The sequence below is a fragment of the Camellia sinensis genome, chromosome 10 (assembly GCF_055761805.1).
Source record: "Camellia sinensis isolate YWXY chromosome 10, ASM5576180v1, whole genome shotgun sequence".
NCBI classification, from domain to species: Eukaryota; Viridiplantae; Streptophyta; class Magnoliopsida; order Ericales; family Theaceae; genus Camellia; species Camellia sinensis.
This window is the reverse complement of record NC_138970.1, coordinates 148,093,599-148,114,908: the sequence shown is the minus strand read 5'-3', so window position 1 is coordinate 148,114,908 and position 21,310 is coordinate 148,093,599. Positions and strand designations below refer to the sequence as shown.

Sequence of the window (21,310 nt, the reverse complement as noted above, 5' to 3'; positions counted from 1 at the left end):
CATTCCAAACACATTAATTTTTTTTACCTCATAGAAAAGAAAAAAAATCAAAATGCCACTAAAAAAGCCAAATTCCTAAACGAGCACTAAAAGAACCTGGCAAGAAAAAAATGATGACCTTTGCCATCAGTAATCCCTGGATTATGTTCTTCTTCAAAACATCCCACCATTGTAATTCAATGGTTTTTTAATCTAATTAAACATTTATATGGTTTCCATCCAAAGAAGAAGATACAAACTAGAACTATTTAGATAATTTTATGTTCAGAACTTGTAGTAAATTGCTAACATAATATTAAAGTTGTATTTGAATCTTGAATTTGTGCAGAGAATTGCAGAGGAAAAAGAAAGAAAATAACAAATATTTAGTTTATACTTTAATGCTTTTCTTTTTTCTCGACAAATTACTCCTCAAATCCAATATTTAAACGCTACGGGATACAAAATTATAAAAATGAAGCCCTCACTTTTTTTATATGAAGCAGAAATTTCACCAAATATGTTACTCATTTACCATATGTACTTTACAACCAGCTGATCAGTATCAAAATTTTCAAGTTCTTATTTTGTTGTGTATCCCCCATTCTAAACAAGAATGAATTCAAGTAGTTCCGTAACCCTAATTTGCATAAACATAATTCACCATATTTTACAATTCCACAAACTTTCAAGCCATAAATTGTCATACGATTCTGTCAGACATAATTACACCATCTTTCTCAAAATTAATTTGTGTTATTGAAGGTTTTATTGACGTCTTTTATGACATTCGGCATCGCATTCCCAAACCTATTTTTGCAACCATCATTGGAAGCAGCACATTGAGTACACCAACAAATTAAACGTGCTGCAAAAGATTAATGAAAACAGAAAAGTATTCATAATTTGCATACAAAATGATGGTTTTATCACTTAAAAATATAGTGCTCTTTAAAATAATATTTAGGCTTTGTTTTGCATGTACTATTTTAGTAAATTATCTTATTTTGGTCACAACCATCTTATTTGAGTCACATTACTTCTTATTTGGGTCAGATCACCTCTCTATCACATCATTTCAACCTTAACCCACATTTCACATTTTTTCGTAAAAAATCAAAAAGTATATTAATTTAACACTTTCCAAACAAACCCTTAATTACCAAAATGCCACTCACATCATTTTGGTGAAAATTATGTATAAAAATTCTATAAGAATAGTATTTTCCTAGTGCAAATGGACTAATGAGTGATCACATTCACCTTCCTCAACTTAACCATTGGTACTGGGCTTGACTGAGGCAAAAATATTTTTGGGGTCTCAAAAGTTCCAAATTTATTGGAATTCATTAAAGTTCTATCAATTGAGTAATTAGGTAAAGTCTATCAACTGAGTAATCAGGCATACTCTAGAATATATGGAAAATGCAAATAGCGTACAAATTTGGCTATAAAATAGGGTGTTCTATAAGTCCAAGTGAGAGCTTTTATCAAATTGACAAAACATCTGGTACTTTTGTTCTAGACTACTTTCTAAATCTTGGTTAATTCTACTATGAAACAGGCATACTTGTATAATTTGTAGAGGTTCACAATACTTTTTGTTTTGTTTTGTTTTTTTAAATTCATATAAGATAATGAGATACCATATTGAATGTAACTAGTTTAAACCTTTACGTTGTATTTGGTTGAGAGATTTGGAAAGGAATAAGTAAAAAGTAGGTCAAACGTGAATAAAATATACCTATATTTCATCTAGTTTTACACACTTTTTTTCTTTTCCTTTTCTAATCCCTTTCCAAAACTCCCAACCAAAAATAGTGTTAGGAAAATTTGAATTGTAGCAATCACAAACATTAAAAAGAGAGAGAGAGAGAGGGGAAAAAAAAGACTCAATTTATCTAATTTTCAATAGTGCATTACCTTAGCAATAGAAGTATGCATTGTGAATAGTACAATGTTAAGGCATGAATGTAGTTGAAGAATCTGGAGTTGATCTTGGGGGAGAAGATAAATAAGGCTTAGGCGGCACTTGCAAGGACTCCATGCTGCCTTCTAGCATCTCCACCACCTTGCTCATTGATGGTCGATGCAAGGGATCTGTTTGTATACACCACAAGCCAACTATAATCATCTTCCTTGCACTTTCATTTGCCCCATCATTCATAATGCCATGCACTCCAAGTTCTTCATCTAGCTCAAGTCGCTTGTATATCCAATGTGGAAAGTATATCTCACTAGTACGATCAACTTCGACATCAATATTCTTTCTTCCTCCAACCATTTCTAGAACCATCATTCCGTAACTATAGACATCTGACTTGTGTGAAACTCCCCCAAAGTTTCTACAAAATACTTCTGGGGCAATATAGCCGGCTGTTCCTCTGGCACCCAATAGTGATACAATACTCTCTTTCCGTGGGCATAATTTAGCGAGGCCAAAGTCAGAGATCTTTGGGCAAAAGTCCTCATCTAAAAGAATATTATGAGGTTTTATGTCAAAGTGCAAAATTCGCATGTTACAACCACGGTGCAAGTATTCTAATCCTCGAGCAATACCAGCTGCAATTTGGTACAAAGCTTCCCACCCTAATTGGTGATATGTCAAGGAATTCCCATCATGAATGAATTTTTCAAGGGATCCATTAGGCATGAACTCATATATGAGAGCTCTGTTTCGACCCTCAAAACAAAACCCCATAAAAGTCACAATATTAACATGAGAAGTCCTACTAATGGTTGCAACCTCGTTAATGAACTCTTCTCCGCTGCCTTTCAACCCTTTTAGAACCTTCACTGCCACAAGGCATCCATTGTCTAGCTTTCCTTTGAAGACACAACCATAGCCTCCTTGACCTAGTTTAACTCTGAAGGAGTTGGTCATTTTCTTGATATGAGAATAAGTGTACCTTTTTGGAGTAAGATATCCATAATTCTTTAGAAAGGCCTCAACATTTTGGTGGCTCCCTGTTTTATTCTTCCAAAAGAATGTGGATTGATCATTTTGTGCGAGTTTCCTTATGATGCAGAACAGTAGGATTACTATAATCACAATTCCAACAATAGCTGAAGGAGTTGCAAAACAAGAAAAATTAAGCTAACGTGGTAACACCAAAAAATTAGCTAAAAATACTCAAGCATATAAATATTGATAAAAAAATGAATATTACCTGTTCCGAGAATCAATATCAACTTCCTTCTTTTTGAAACCACTATCAAGGAGAAAAACATCAGTTGGATGTTTAAAAATAAGGGGAAAAAAAGAAAAGTTGAATTCAAAGCAAGTTACTTTTCATGTCCTAGATGCACTTGAGCTTTATTAAATGATAAACTACCTTTAATTAAAGAGACTTAGCTTCTTTCCAGTCCATTATTTGGATTGAAGGGTGTCATTGGCTCATTTAGACTAGAGGGTGTTGTTGGCTCACTGTGGGCCCCATGTTGGGTCCACTTCGATTATCCAAATAGTTCATTTTGTAAGGCTTACTAAGAAATTATTATTGTAAAAAAACAAATTGATCAAACATTGGTAACCACATGATTGGATCACAAAATTATTTCCAAAAAAAAAAAAAGGGGATGGCAAATATGATTTTAAGAATAAGATGTTAATTTTTTTTTTCTTTTTTTTTCATGATTTTATAATCCAATCATATAGCTACCGATGTTTGATCAACCTGGTTTTTTTGTATGAATAATTTTCTTGTGAACCTATAAAATAAATAGTTCGAATTACTAAGATGGACCAAAATGGGTCCACAACAAACAAACTATAGCTAATCTATGTTTTTTTTTTTTTTTTTTTTTGCTCCTTATTATAGAACAAAGATGAATAGCTTTTTTTCTCTAGTGTTTGCTTGCCTAGAATTTTGATACCTGAGAAGAAAAGTAAATAAAATACGTTGGTAAATAACTTGACTCAGCTAATTTGTTTGAAGAACGTAGTATTTTTTCTTATTTTACTTAATATTTTTTCACTTTTTCTTGAGGTTTAGGTGTATTCCATTTCAATATAGTTTTAAACTTAATTTTCTTGATGAATTTTCTTTTTTTTTTAAATCATTATAATAATTTTAAAAATGCAAAATTGTGGTTATTATTTTTTAATATAGTTGCACGCACATTTGCCTGACCACTAGTTTCTAATTGAAAGGCAAGATTGAAGATTTTGGATAGGGTTTTTGGATTAATTCAGAAACAATAATGTGCTTATACAGAAATTCCAAAGGTGTTTCCTACTCACCTTCCTCATGACCCAGCACTACATGGACTTGACCCATCATTGACTTTTAAAACCCTCTCTCAGTATTCTTACATGAAAGTATCAAGAAATTTCAATACCTCAAGGACCCAACCAAACCCCAACAGTTAAGTATTTCACAGAAACTTAAAAAAGTGTTGACACAAAAACAAACTATGATATAGAAATGGGTACGTTTTGATTGGCTGAAATTAGCAAATGAAAACCTTCAAAATTGAAAACCGAAGCTTACATGAAAATCTAAAATCTGAATTCAGGTTGTGAAATATTGCTAAGCAAACAATACTAGGCATAACGGCAGGTCATTAATTTGTAGTTATGTCAATACCTTCATTGGTTGCACAGTGAAATTTCTGGTTGTCATTTTGACATTGACCTCCCCCCTTGTAACACTCCTGACAACCCTCAGACACGTGCAATACGAGAGAGAAGGTATCGGTTAACAGATTGAATGGGTCATTGACATTAGGATTCGTGTTTGATGAATTCAGGGGCAGCTGAATTACTGAGCAGCTAGGTGGAAGGGGAGCAGGAAAGGATAACAGATCATCATCTGGATATTTATAGTACAAACTGTAGTCTTCGCAGTTTGTGTAATTATGAAAATCCGTGAAATGATCTTCTTTGGGGGAAACAGGATCAAAATTGTTGTTGCATTTGAAGAAGGTGAGGTGTGGACTGAATGTAAATGAAATAGAAGGGTTGGGAAAACTTAAATTCTTGAAGACATCACAACTTTCATTTTGTAAATGGGTTTGGAGAAATTTGTCATGGATTTGGAAAATGTAACCGGATAAGTTTTCCTCTATTGCTACTACATCATACCACGGCCCTTCATTTCCCAGTTGAATTTGTGGAGGTTGATTCGGTTCACAAGTTACCGTGCACAACCCACATTGGGAATACGTAGAATTGGATAATGGAAAGCTTAGTGGTTGATGGAATGGTTTGCAGTCGAAGGATTTGGGACAAGTAATCTGGATTTTGTTGTCTTCTTGGGCTGAGAACGAGTGAAGAAGAAGAAGAAGATGAGAGAGGAGAAAGATAGCAAGAATGAAGGGAACATCCATTGAAATGGAAATTCCCAGAAAATAATAAAAAACCAAAACAACCACACACAAAAGCGTAAACAAAACAAACAAACAGGAGTGAAACGATATTCCTAAAAACTCATCAGTTTTTGAACTTTGTGTTAGTGCAGAATTCAATATAATTTAGAATAGATGATGTTGAAAGATCTGCTCAACACGGCAGTTGACTTGAATGATCCCAATTGGCTCTCTATATTTCTTCCTTGGAATGGTCTGTCGTGCAAAGACCCCAAATGCAAGAGTTTCTTTCTCACTTTCCTCATTTTGATTTTTGAGTCCGATTTTATTCACTCATCCACACTCTTCTCTTATTGGTTAGAACAACGAGGTTCACTGCTTTAAATGGGTCCACCTCACTAGTTTTAACAATCAAAGAGAATGGTCGACTGAGTAAATACTTCAATATGGTGGTTTGATGCGGTTTATTTAAGTTGCTTATAGTTTTATATACTCTTTTTTGTTTTAAAATATTAGTTTTTTATTGTTTTAAAATATTAGTTCCTTTTCAAAAATTAAGGAATAAAAAAATATGAGTTTTTTATTTTATCTTTTTTTTTAATTTATTAACAACACAAAAAGTACAATTATGACAATCGATATTTCTAAAAAAATATTATCAAAGGGCAATTTCTAAAAAAATAATATTTTTAAAGTGTAATAATTGTACTATAAAAAAATTAAATTCCCCCAAAAGGAATTATTATTTTGGAGCAGATGGAGTATATATATTTTTGTTTTGTTCAAATTTGTACCAGTTGTCTTGCTTGTAGCTAATTAGGCATAATTAGTTTAAATAAGTTGAAAAATAATGATTATCAAAAAGTTGTGTGATGTGTGTTTTTGTCTTTTGTTTCTTGTTTCTTGATTATTAATTTTTAGTTTACAATAAGTTGCACTAAACATGTCCAATGGATTCCTAATTGATTTACAAGTTCATTTCTTGGGTAAATCACATTGACTCATTTGAGGTTTGGAAAAATACAACATGTGTTACAGGTTTAGTATAAATACATTAGACTTCCTTATTGTTTTAATTCACACAACATTTAATTTATTTTTTTATCAGTAATTCGTTAATCATATAGAATGAAAAATTAATATTGTTATTTCTTTTACATTGAACTTTATATTTTATCTTGTTAATTTTTGCATCTTTACACAATTTTCATTAGTTATAGTCTCTTTAATCACTAAAAAAGAAGTCTATATAATTATGCTAAAATTGTGAAACTAAATGTATTTTCTTCAAACCTCAAAAGAAGCCAGAGTAATTTACCTATAATTTTATGAATTCGCCTAGTTAACAGTTTTTAAATGAAATCCATCTATTTTTCCGGACGCCTAACACAATGTGTCACAACTACACACCGCATAATTCATAATTAAAGATCACAAAAGATCATAACTAGACATATAATAAACCCTTCTATTAAAAAAAAAAAAGACATATAATAAATCTTAAAAAATAGTATGTATTGTAGAATTTCCTAGTAATAACACATGATTAGAAAATTCTACAATTAATGCACATTCCATTTCTTTAACAAATCAAATAAGAGGATTTTGTTCAGTAATTTTTCCCCTTTATTTTATTTTATTTTTTTTATATACATACCATATGAGATAATTTATAAATATGAGAAGAATTATATTAAATTAGACAATTATACTCTACCTACAATATCTACAAGCTGAACAACTAACACTTAAAGACCAATAATTAATTCAATTGTAGTCCCCGTTAGGATTTTTGTTTGGCTTTTTGAGATTCCGTTGTTTTTGTTTTTCTTATTTTGTATGTTATTTTTTATTTTTATTTTATTTTAATATAACTGCATTATAACTTTTTGTTGGAAATGGTTATAAAATTTTGGGTAAAATCAAAAAAATTTCCTAAGTTTGGTCTATTTTTTAGGTGGGCCCCGTGCGTCGATTTTCACGGGTCAAAGTGGTAACGCGTTCTATGCCGCGTTGTGATTCACGTGGTATATTTGGCTGCTCAAAACCATTACCGAGTGAATGGAAAATTGAAACCAAAATATGCTCCATGGAAATGGAGTTTTGGTTAAAAATCTTTAAAGGTATTGAATAAGGCTTGTCTCACATTGATTTGGTGGGAAATTTTGAATGGGTTTATAAGGCATGGGTTTGGTACTTGGGGTGTACCCCAAGGGGTACCTAAGTGTTTTAGAGGGAGAGGTTATAGGCAAAATGGCCTAGACCCATTGGATCCAAAAAATCACCACACGCGCGGGCCGCCGCTGTCCGTTCGGTCGGTCGCCTGGGCCTGGGCTTGGGTGTGTGGTTGGGTTGGGCTTGTTCGGCGCAATACTAATCTTTTTGAGCTAAAAATATTTGAATTTAATTTTATTTTTGGTCCGGTTTTACTGTACACCCAAACAGGGCCCTTCCCGTTTTTTATCTGTTTGAATTATAAACCCAACAGATTCAAATCTGTTTGAATTCAAAACCAACAGGTTTGCACCTGTTCAATTCAAAATCTGCAGCCACCATTACATCTATAAAAAGGACAACCCTCATTTGATGTTAGTTATTCTGAAAATTCATTATTTTCGTCCTTAAGAGCTCTACAAATTCATTCTTCATTTTGTTGCATTATTTTTTTGTAAGAAAAAGTGTAAACACTTAGTGTGTTCGTAAGACAAACAATTTGTAGTGCTGCTATTGTTTGTAGTAGATCATTTTATCCAGGGAGATGGACGTCCAAATTCTAAAAGTACCGAGGAGAGGACGAATCTGTCTTAAGAACACAGTGTCAAACACTAGACTTGATCAAATAATTATTCAAAGAAATTAATCAAATAAGTTGTTTAATTTATTATTCTGTTTTATTCATTTATTTAAATCAGATTTTAATTTTATTTTTGTAACAAAATAAAATCTGTTTTTATTTATTTATTTGTATTTCTAGTTTGATTTTTGTAATCAAACAAATTCTCTCCTTTCTTTTATTTTTTTATATTCTGGTTGTTGTTTAGTACACAACAGAATTTAAACTATTTAAATGTAACGCCCTCGAAATATTAACAATAAACCCATCAAATAAGACATTCATTGACATAAGAAATAACCATATTCTTCTATTCATCAGAGTTTCATTACAAAAGTATTACATGTTAACAACAAAAGCAAAATGCCCTACGGGCTTACAGCTTTCCAAGTTAACACTTGGTTACAACAAAAGAGTACTAACTCGTCTACACATTAAGCCCTTGGCTTGAATTCACATGTAATACATCAAAATAAACGACAAAAGTATGTCCGCCTCTAGCCTCCCAAGCTATGTCCTTGGAGGTGGCATGCTACCTGCACCTGAAAATGATATTCCCATATAGAGTGAGCCACAGCCCAGTAGAAATACACTAAACCAACCATGAACAATGACTAAAAGATTAGCAATTGATAGATGGCCAACACCGATACATTCACATAAATCACATTTTATGTCATACGACTTATGAGTCCAAGTTACCTTTCATTTTCCCTTTTTCAACAGATAAGCATGTCAGCTCTATCATCATTTCAACAGATATGTATAAAAACTATATCCCACATTCACAGATAAGCATATAAGCTATACCCATATTCTCAACAGATATGTATAACAACAATATCCCACATTCACAGATAAGCATATGAGCTGTATCCATACTTCACAAAGATAAGCATATGAGCTCTATCTTTACTTCTCTAGACAAGCATATGAGCTGTATCTATGGAGTTCATCCCCCATCTCCTCCCAACACTATCCGGTTTAAAGGTACATCCCCCATCTTCCCCTAAACCGCGGAGTACATCCCTCATCTCCTCCTCTACACATAACGTATACAAACACATTGGTTCTATATACAATCACCCAATACATACAATTAATGTATTCTATCAATCCGTCAAATTCCATGACACATTCCATTGATTAGTTTTCGTTTGCCTAATCATCATGCATTGTCTACAACAATCACGACTATCCTCCACCGATAGCCCAAAGCAGTTATCTCTAAACAGGAAATAAATGCACAATGGATATTCAATCAACATTTCAATTCAGTGAGTGATGAATAATTCAACTACACCCTTTTTCCCATACATTCCCAATTTCGACAATTTCATTTCATAACTTCATTTCTCACGATTAATTAACCCAATTAATCAAACAATGTAATTAGGTCAATTACCATAATTAACATTTCAACCCTTAAGGTCCCATTCTCAACAATGATTCAACATTTATACCATTTCTCTATGCCAAACACGCATCTAGGTTTATTATGAATAAAACCCCAACTTTTGTAAAATTACACAAAGGCCCCAAACTTTCACAAAATTACCCAACCAACCCCAACATCTCAAAATACTAAAATTTAAAGACAAAATCCATAGAGAGGAGTAGGATATCCCTACCTCAAATTCGGAGCTCCAAGGGAGAAGATGACAAAACCCAACGTGCTCCAAAACTCGAAATTTTCAGATTAAAATGTAGCCCTCGACGATCAACAATTTTTTTGTAAAGGCCAAAGGTGAGCAAATCACTCCTACTAGATCAAAACCTAGAGAGAAGGTAGAGTCTAAAGTGAGAGGCTCAACAATGGTGATTTTGGAAAAGTAGGAGAGAGAAGAGTAAGTGAAAAAAATGATTTGAAAAGTCAAAACACGGAACTTAAACCCAGTCGACCCGCTCGAGCGTCAAACACCCCGCTCGAGCGTCACTCACAGACTCCCGCTCGAGCGCCAACAATCCCGCTCGAGCGGCGGATACCCACTCCCAAAACTTTTACAAAACCAAGTCTCCACTCGAGCTTCCAACTCCCCGCTCGAGCGGCACACACACAACCCCGCTCGAGCGACCAAACCCACGCTTGAGCGTCCAACACTGCACAGGAAATACTGGATGGGTGCAATTCCCGCTCGAGCGCCAAAACCCCCGCTCGAGCGGACAGGTCAAAATCTGGGCAACTAGTTTTGGTTTCTAAACTCAACCAACCTGTAACAAACCTGCCCAACACATCTTATAACTCAAATACGAAGTAAAAAGGATGTAAACAAGATAATAGTTAACTACCAACATCCACGGACACATGTCCGGATCACTGTACAACAAGGGTAAACCCGGGATCGCTATATTAAATACAGTGAAGATTATCCAACAATCTTAAGACAGATTATTTTTAGTGTCTTCATTGTATTTAATTTTCTGTATTTTCAAAGTAATATTCTGGTTGGAAAAACAAATAGTGGTTTATGCTATTTGACAGATAGTAGTAATATACTGTCTCTTTTCTTTGACAACTAGTAGTAATATACTGGTGTCATTAACAATTGCAGAATATTAATTTGTGTTACAGAAAATTATTGTAATATTTTATTTTTCTAGTTTTAGTAACAAGGAAAATAAAATTATTTTGTGTTATAATTTATTTTCTGGTTTTAGTAACTAGAAAATTAATTTGTGTTTTAATTTTTCTGATTTTTGTAATTAGAGATTATGGCTACTGCAATTGAAACTGCATCTGGTAGCGGTACTCCGATTGTTACACCAACATCGGTCCCTATCCAGAACCATCTTCATGTACCAATAAATCATGGAGAAAAATCAAAAAAATTTAACTATACTGAGTTTAAGAGATGGCAGCAGAAGATGCTATTCTATATTACAACTCTAAATTTGGCATGGTTTCTCCATGAAGAGGCTCCAGCACTTAAAGAGGGTGAAAGTGATCGGCAAGTTGTTGCCGCTGTAGATGCTTGGAAACATTCAGATTTCCTGTGCAGAAACTACATCCTCAATGGCCTTGACAATATGTTGTATAACGTATATAGTCCTCTGAAAATAGCAAAAGAATTGTGAGATTCTTTGGAGAAGAAATACAAGACAGAGGATGCCGGCACGAAGAAATTTGTTGTCGGTAAATTTCTGGACTTTGTTATGGTAGACTTCCAAACGGTGATTTCTCAAGTTCAAAGTTTTCAATTGATTTTACATGATATTCATTCTGAGGGAATGTCTCTAAGCGAGTCATTCCAAGTCGCTGCTTTAGTGGAAAAGTTACCACCGGCTTGGAAAGATTTCAAAAATTATTTAAAACATAAACGCAAAGAGATGACCATAGATGAACTTATTGTAAGACTGAGAATTAAGGAAGATAATCGAAAGGCTGAAAAGAGGAATGGGAAAAATCCCATTGAGTCCAAGGCTAATGTGGTTGAACAAGTTCATAAACCACATAACAAAAAGAGAAAGTTTACTGGAGATGGTCCTAAACAAGGCGACAACAATGGCAACAAGAAGTTCAAAGAAAAATGCTATAACTGTGGCAAGACTGGACATCGAGCTTCTGACTGCCGCCATTCTAAGGAGGATCATGGAAGTACAAGCAAGAAAACCACCAATCAGGCCAATGTAACAGAATTGGATTACATCTCTGACGGAGTGAATGACATCAACCTCTCTACTGTGGTGTCTGAGGCTAACTTGGTTGAAAATCCCAAAGAGTAGTGGGTTGACACTAGAGCAACTCGTCACATATGTGCGGACAAGAAGATGTTTACTACCTACAATGAGGCTGCAAATGGTGAACAACTTTTTATGAGAAATTCTTCTACTTCTACTGTGGCTGGACAAGGGAAAGTGATCTTGAAGATGACATCAGGGAAAGAACTGACCCTCAACAACGTACTGCATGTACCTGACATCCGGAAGAATTTAGTTTCTGGGTCTCTGTTAAGTAAAAATGGTTTTAGGCTTGTATTTGAGTCTGATAAATTTGTATTAACAAAGAGTGGTGTGTATGTTGGTAAGGGATACATGAGTGATGGTCCCTTTAAGTTGAATGTAATGACAGTTGTACCGAAAGTTGCTATGAATAAAAATAACACATCTTTTGCTTATATTCTTGAGTCGAATTTATGGCATGGTAGATTAGGACATGTAAATTATGATGCTTTGCATAGATTAATTGGTTTGGATTATATACCAAAGTTTGAAATTAATCCTAATCATAAATGTGAAGTTTGTGTAGAAACGAAACTAACTAAGGCTCCATTTAAATCGATTGAAATGAAAACCGAACCTCTAGAATTAATTCATACTGATGTATGTGATCTAAAATTTATTCAAACTAGAGGAGGCAAAAAGTATTTCATAACTTTTATCCATGATTGCACAAAATATTGTTATGTTTATTTACTTAGAAGTAAAGATGAAGCCTTAGAAATGTTTAAACTCTATAAAACAGAAGTTGAAAATCAACTTGGTAAAACCATTAAAATGGTTAAAAGTGATAAGGGTGGTGAATATGATGCACCATTAAATGAATTTTGTGCACAACATGTCATTATTCACCAAACTACAGCACCATATTCTCCTCAACAAAATGGAATTGCTAAAAGAAAGAATAGAACCCTAAAAGAAATGATGAATGCCATGTTACTAAGTTCAGGCTTACCACAAAACTTGTGGGGGGAAGTAATATTGTCTGCTAATTATGTTCTTAACAGAATACCCCACAAGAAAACCAACAGCACTCCTTATGAATTGTGGAAAGGTCAACTGCCTTCCTACAAATACTTAAAAGTGTGGGGGTGTTTGGCAAAAGTTGAAGTTCCTATTCCTAAAAAGACTAAGATTGGACCAAAAACAGTAGATTGTGTGTTTATTGGTTATGCTCAGAATAGTAGTGCATATCGGTTTCTGACTTATAAATCAGAAATACCTGATATAAATGTGAACACTATTATAGAGTCAAGGAATGCTGTGTTTTTTGAACATGTCTTTCCTTACAAGAAATGATAGGAATTAAGTTCACAGAAAAGAACTTATGATTGTACACAAAGTCAAGAGACTAATGACAATCAAATACAAGAGACTAGTAATGGTCTCGACCAACAGGATTTAACTGATGATGAACCAAGACGAAATAAGAGAGCGAGAACATCAAAATCCTTTGGTCCAGATTTTCTGGCATACCTGTTAGAAAATGAACCTCAAAGCTTTAAGGCAGCAATGACAGGTCCTGAAGTACCTTTGTGGAAAGAGGCTGTTAATAATGAAATTGAATCCATTATGCAAAATCATACTTGGGAATTGGTGGATCTTCCACCAGGTTCTAAACCTCTTGGATATAAATGGATATTCAAGAGAAAAATGAAAGCAGATGGTTCAATTGACAAGTATAAAGCAAGACTTGTAATTAAAGGTTACAGACAAAATGAAGGTCTGGACTATTTTGACACATATTCCCTTGTGACAAGAATAACATCCATTCGCATGCTTATTTCTATAGCGGCGTTGTTTAATTTAGAAATACATCAAATGGATGTTAAGACAGCTTTCTTAAACGGTGATCTAAATGAAGAGATCTATATGGAGCAACCCGAAGGGTTTGTAGTGTCGGGGCAAGAAAAGAAAGTTTGTCGGCTTGTAAAGTCTCTTTATGCATTAAAACAAGCACCTAAGCAATGACATGAAAAATTTGATCATGCAATGCTTACTAATGGGTTTAAGATAAACGAATGTGACGAATGTGACAAATGCGTCTATGTTAAAAACACTGACCAAGGATATGTCATAGTTTGTCTTTATGTGGATGACATGCTTATCATTGGAAGCAGTCAAAACATGATCAAATCAACTAAGCAGATGCTTAACAAAAGATTTGATATGAAAGATATGGGGGTTGCAGATGTTATATTAGGAATAAAAATTGCTAAAACATCTAACGGATATGCATTATCTCAATCACATTATATTGAGAAAATTCTTGATAAATTTATGAAGGATGATATGAATTTAGCTAGAACACCTGTAGATGTCAATCTTTATTTATCGAAAAATAAAGGTGATGCAGTGTCTCAGTTAAAATACTCTCAAATCGTTGGAAGCCTAATGTACCTAATGAATTGTACTCGTCCTGATATAGCTCATGCTATCAGTAAATTGAGTAGGTACACTAGTAACTCCGGAGAAGACCATTGGAAAGCGATCATTCGGGTTCTTAGATATCTAAGATTCACCCGTGATCATGGTTTGAACTTTACTCGATATCCAGCAGTACTTGAAGGTTATTGTGATGCCAATTGGATATCGGATACTAAAGATTCAAAATCCACTAGTGGATATGTCTTTACTCTAGGAGGCGCTGCTGTTTCTTAGAAATCCACGAAACAAATTTGCATCGCACGATCCACAATGGAATCCGAGTTTATTGCTTTAAACAAAGCAGGAGAAGAAGCAGAATGGCTTCGTCACTTCTTAGAAGACATTCCAATGTGGCCAAAACCTGTGCCAGCTATTTGCATTCATTATGATAGTCAATCTGCAATAGACAGGGCACAGAATCATATGTATAACGGTAAGTCACGACATATTCGTCGTCGACGTAATACCGTAAGGCAATTGTTGTCAAACGGAATAATCTCAATAAATTATATAAAATCTAAAGAGAATATTGCGGATCCGTTAACAACAGGTTTGACAAAAGAGCTAGTGTATAGTTCATCAAAGGGGATGAGATTAAAGCCTATTACATAAGAGTCGTCATAATGGTAACCCTACTTATATGACTGGAGATCCCAAGAACTAAGTTCAAAGGGACAACTAAGTTATGTATGGCTCATCAGAAATCACCAAGGGATTAAAATTTCCTACCCATTCCTATGGTGAGAGTGATATCTGCAACATGTGTTGTCTGCAGGGATATAAGGATAAGCTTTGCTTTTACTGATTACTTATATCTTGATTAAGGCATAAAATCAAGACGAGTATAAAGAGATACTCACAATAAGAATCACCTATATGAGTGTCGAACTGGGGCCAGTTCTATGAGAATGAAAAGGCTAAATTCTCTAGAAACATTCATGAAAACCAGGAGCATTCAAGGCCAAAATGAACACAACAGTGAGAACCACGATGTGTTAGAAAATATTTTGTATGAAATCTATTGTCTTGGCTTACACAAATGGCTGAACAATTCAAGGCATCGCGTCCATTGGTTAGCCAGTAAGTCCGATAGGTTATCACTAGGGAAGGTTCAAGGCCGAAAGCTACCTATCCTGATGCAAGATATTTTCGACTTATACTCTTTCGATAAAGTCTGCATATTGTTGCATTTCCATTGTCATCAAATTCCATTCATGTGGGGGATTGTTGGAAATGGTTATAAAATTCTGGGTAAAATTAGAATTTTTTCCTAAGTTTGGTCTATTTTTTAGGTGGGCCCCGTGCGTCGATTTTCACGGGTCAAAGTGGTAACGCGTTCTATGTCGCGTTGTGATTCACGTGGTATATTTGGTTGCTCAAAACCATTATCGAGTGAATGGAAAATTGAAGCCAAAGTATGCTCCACGGAAATGGAATTTTGGTGAAAAATACTTAAAGGTATTGAATAAGGCTTGTCCCACATTGATTTGGTGGGAAGTTTTGAATGGGTTTATAAGGCATAGGTTTGATACTTGGGGTGTGCCCCAAGGGGTACCCAAGTGTTTTAGAGGGAGAGGTTATGGGCAAAATGGGCTAGACCCATTTGACCCAAAAAATCACCACGAGCGCCGCCGCCGCCGCCGTCTAGGCGGGCTGCGCTGGGCCTGGGCTTGGGTGCGTGGTGTGTGCTTGGGTTGGGCTTGTTCGGCCCAATACTATCTTTTTGGGAAAAAAACATTTGAATTTAATTTTATTTTTGGTAAAATAAAATCCTGAATTCAAATTAAATCGGAAATAAACTGGTCCGGTTTTACTGTACATCCAAACAGGGCCCTTCCCATTTTTTATCTGTTTGAATTATAAACCCAACAGATTCAAATCGGTTTGAATTCAAAAGCAACAGGTTTGCACCTGTTCAATTCAAAATCTGCAGCCACCATTACATCTATGAATAGGACAACTCTCATTTGATGTTAGTTATTCCGAAAATTCATTATTTTCGTCTTTAAGAGCTCTGCAAATTCATTCTTCATTTTGTTGCATTATTTTCTTGTAATAAAGAGTGTAAACACTTAGTGTGTTCGTAAGACAAACAATTTGTAGTGCTGCTATTGTTTGTAGTAGATCATTTTATCCTGGGAGATAGACGTCCAAATTCTGAAAGCACCGAGGAGAGGACGAATCTATCTTAAGGACACAGTGTCAAACACTGGACTTGATCAGATAATTATTCAAAGAAATTAATCAAGCAAGTTGTTTAATTTATTATTTTGTTTTATTCATTTATTTAAATCAGATTTTAATTTTATTTTTGTAACAAAATAAAATCTGTTTTTATTTATTTATTTGTATTTCTAGTTTGATTTTTGCAATCAAACAAATTCTCTCCTTTCTTTTATTTCTTTATATTCTGGTTGTTGTTTAGTACACAACAGAATTTAAACTATTTAAATACAGTGAAGATTGTCCAACACTTTTCTCAAAATTAATTCTATAAAAGAGTCAATAATAAGAGAGAATACACTTAATAAATAAGAAGTCTTAGAACAAATATAGGGGATTCTAGCGCTCTTATATGGGGGTTGAAACTAAGGTTCTACTATATGCTTTGGATGCTAGTAAGTTTAACCTCATTGAACAATTAAGTTTAATCTCATTAAACAATTATACTGACTCAAACCCAAATATTAAACAAAGAAATTCGAGTACTTATCCACTAATCAACCCCTAATGGTATCAATCCTCGTTTTTTGTTAGGGGGCAAGAATTGATCTTTTTTCTTCCCTACACAAAAGGGATATCAAAATTTCAACTGATATAAGTCTGAATACACTAAAGAAAGTCCATTAGAAAAACAAGTGTTAGCTCGTCAGAAACGTCAAGAAATAGTACAGAGAGACATGGAAAAAGAAAAGGGAAAATGTTGAAATCAGGCGACTTGGTCTATTTACTTCACCAACTGCCCGGATAATAGCAACTCTAATATTATTGATAAAAGTGTATATATATATAATAAGTATTTGTATCTTGGGTAATAACTGTGCAGTTTAACAACCCTCTAATTCTCTACTATTCAAATTAGTTTTTCAGCATGGAGAAAAGCTGGACAAGGGCCGGTCTTGAGCTCCTGAATTCTGTCTAAAAAAGAGGATCTCAAATAAATTTAATTCTTATGTTATCTTGATTTACAAAAATGTTCATTCTTATGTTTGGTCCATTAAAAAAATATACTACAAATGGAATCATAGTTTACCGTTTTAAGAAAATAATCATTCAATACAAAGGATAACAAATGATCATTTCAATCCATTCAATTTCATTCTAGTGAATCAAACACTACGTTATAATATTAGTATTTTAAAAATGAAGTTTTACCATTTTCTTTAAATAATTGATGTGATCAATTATTTAAAAGTAATGGATGATTGTTTGCCAAATGTATAGATTGTTTATAGAATAGTGTTAACTATAATTGTTACAATTGCCTATGGAGAATAATTTCTTTTGGGTTAATTGATGAAAAGTCCATTCCTATGGAACCATATATTATTTAATTCAAGGTTTAATATATATATTTATATATATATTTGTAATAAGGACATGCATTGAAAAGTCGTCGAAAAGTTGTTGGAGGTGGTGGCTAGTGGTGGTGATTTGAACAAATAGTTAGACAGATAGGTAACACGTATACATATAGGTGACATTTGAATAGATATACATGTATGTAAGCTTTGAACAATAGATATATTTTTGGACAAATAATGTCCTTTCAGCCGAAAAAAGATTCAAGCTTGGGCCTACTGACCCAACAATTTTAAAAATAGACCTTTGGCCTGAGTGTCCTTTAAATTTATTTATTTATATTTATTTTTTGTTTAATAGATTGAAGTTGATCCAATTTTACATTAAATCAGCTAAGTCTTAAAAAAGTTTGAATGAATTAATAATGTTACTCATTGAAAATGTCTAAAATCTTTCTCAATAATTATGATTTATCTAACTCAATAACTATGAATTATGTCAATTATAAAAATTATATGAAATTACTCAAGAAATACAATATTAAAATTATTGTGAAAGAACAAATTTTAATCGATACAATCACTAATACAATATTTTCAAATTAAATTTATCACCTTATATTTTAAGTGATTTTCGAACATAACATGGGTAAGAACAGTGGCGGAGGGAGCATGTGACCAGGGGGGTCACGTGCCCCCCTTGGATTTTTGGTTTTTTTTTTTTTTTTTGCAAACATAAAAAAAAATTTAAAATAAAAAATTAAAAAAATATTATTAGAGTGAAATGTCAATGACATTTTAAAAATTATGAAAACAATAACGGTTATTTTGATTGAAAATGAAGAGATTATTATAAATAAACCATATTAGCTATGAAAATTTTTGAATGTAACGACGATGTTATTATTAGTGATATGCGAGTATAAGCAATCTCACTATAAAGATATGAAATTTATTAGATTGTTAGTTACATTTGATATGTGAGGTTCACTCTTTATGCGTTTATTTACCATTAGTGGGTGATATTACATACCAATGATGACGTGGTATTACCATTATATAGAATTTTTAATCAAATTTTGTATCAAAAAATAATTTATCATTATATAATTCATTTTAAAGCTGATATCCATATTTTTTTTTGTATTATCCATGATACACTAGTTACAAATATATTTTTTTTTTGATGTTTCCTGAAATCAATCGTAAAAAATTTACGTGAAATATTTTTGTAAAAATTATTATAATTAGTAAGTGCCCCCTCTAAATTAATTTTCTGACTCCACCACTGGGTAAGAAACTAGTAATTTTTATTATTTCTAATGTAAGCAAATTTTGTATAGATACAAACCAAATAAAAAAAAAATATGAAAATTGAAGATATTATTAAACTAATTGTGGGGGTATATTTCGTGAATGGTAGCACGTGGCTAAGGTGACGCCAACGTGTTAGCCGGGGTGCCACGTGGTCTAGTCTAAGTGCTGAGGTGATCTCGGCAAGGCCGAGGTTATCTGCAGAGATGCCGGAATCCGAGATGAGTGGATAAGGTACAAGAGTCTTAGAATAGGGGAGAACCTCAGTCTGGATAAAAATAAAGCTCTTAGGGAGTTTATCTCTGTCACGACCCCAAACCGCACCTAGTAGTTTGGTGCCGTGATGGCCAGTAATCCGTGATTACCAAAGGCCATCTTCTAAAATTTTAACACAATCAGAGTATAACAAACGGGGCTCACAAATGCGGAAGCAATAGATCAAAATACAAGTGGTCCAGAAGAGCAGTGCATAAGTCCAATGAAATAGCATACATCTTTACAACTTGAATACAACAAAGCAAAATACATATTACATCTTGATCAAAAGGCTTCTCGAGCCGACATATACAAAATGACAATGAATACAAGCCAAGAAGCATGATTTTCAAGATTCGCCGACATAAAAGAAATGACATCGCCGACGTGAATACAAACAAAGCCGACAAAAATTATGGATCCAAAACAAGCTTTCAAAAACACATTCTAGGCGTCGCCGACGTCTTGCTCATCACCTACATATATATAGAGAGGGTGAGCTTGGATACTCAGTGAATGGTACTAGTAATAAAGGTTTTGCATGAATATAGCCGAAATCTTTCAAAACGAAACATGTCAAAAACCATACGAATATTAGCCGAGATCTTTTTCAAAGCTAAACACATCAAAACTTTATCAAAACAAGAGATGAACCGTATTCATCTATCAAGTCTTACAAGTCTCAAGGGATGCTTACTGGCATCGGCAAAACACAAATCAAGCTTTCTGAACAAACAAGTCCACGCGGTAAACCGTCAGTGGCAAAACAAGGACTGCACGATCCGTAATCGATTAGCCAAAGGTACTGCGAAAGTTTATAGTCCTCCAGCACAAGGGACTTGTGTTACTTAAGCCTGTAGCTCTTTTTAACACGATGGTCTTGTGTCACTTAGGCCCGTAGCCCGTTTTAACACGATAGTCTTGTGTTACTTAGGCCCGTAGCCCGCTTTAACACGATAGTCTTTCCAAGAAAGGACCGTATCCTTTTATACTTAGTGCTGCGAAAGTTTAGAGTCCTCCAGCACAAAGGACTTTTATACTTGGTACTGCGAAAGTTTAGAGTCCTCCAGTACAAGGGACTTTTCAAGAATGACATCAAAACAAAGCTTATACTTGATACATCAAAACAGAGCTATTCATTCATGCTTAACAAATACTTTCGTCAAAACAAAGCAAAGCAAGATTTATCAAAACAGTATAACATAGCTTTATTAAAAATACCACTCACATAGATCTCCTCGGTGTAGGCTCAAAGCAAAGATCAAGGACCTACAATCACATGGCAATCACATTCTCAAAACAAGCTTTACATCCATGTAAATGATCACGGCATTCTCACCAGATCCAAGTCAATAACAAAGCAAAACATGCTGGGAGTTTAAACACTGCTCCCGTCTCATGAAAACACATTGGGTACCAACCAGGTCTTTGTCGAGGTCCTACACCTCCTTGCCGAGGTGTGGTCCTGATGGCCTCGTTCAAAAGCAAAGTCGGGAAAACCTGGGTTTTCCTTTGAAGAACATGAAGAACATGATCATGAAGAAGATGAATGCAAGGATCATAACTTGTTACAAAAATTAGAGATTTCATGCCATGAGTTCAAAACATGGACCTGGGTACCCATACAAGAAGGTCATGCAAGAACAAACACAAAACATGGTCCTTGTTCCAAACTTTCGGATCAAAACGAGACTTTTCTTCAAGAACACATGAATACTATCTTTCTCTTCCGAAACCAACTTCAAATCGATGCATGATATGGAAAACAAATTCGATCATGCAATGCAGCTAGATGACCAATAACAACAACCAGAGTAGATCAAGATTCTAACCTCAAAACTCGAATCCAACGGTTCAAACCTCGAAGATCAAGCTTGGAAGATCTATTCTCACTCAAGGACTTCTCCTCCTTTCTCTAGAGCTTCTCTCTCTAAAGGCAAAGATTTGAGACAAA

The 21,310-nt window shown here is 34.1% G+C and overlaps 1 protein-coding gene across 1 annotated transcript; it reads right to left on the bottom strand.

Annotated features, from left to right (window-relative positions):
- Positions 1-535: 535 nt before the first annotated feature.
- Positions 536-5,379, bottom strand: LOC114275440 (rust resistance kinase Lr10). The gene is made up of 4 exons (XM_028217483.2): positions 4,569-5,379; positions 3,150-3,191; positions 1,903-3,045; positions 536-847 (listed from the first exon to the last, which is right to left on the bottom strand). The coding sequence occupies exons 1-3, from the start codon at positions 5,308-5,310 to the stop codon at positions 1,940-1,942; spliced, it is 1,890 nt and encodes a 629-aa protein (XP_028073284.2). The 5' UTR covers positions 5,311-5,379; the 3' UTR covers positions 536-847; positions 1,903-1,939.
- Positions 5,380-21,310: the final 15,931 nt, after the last annotated feature.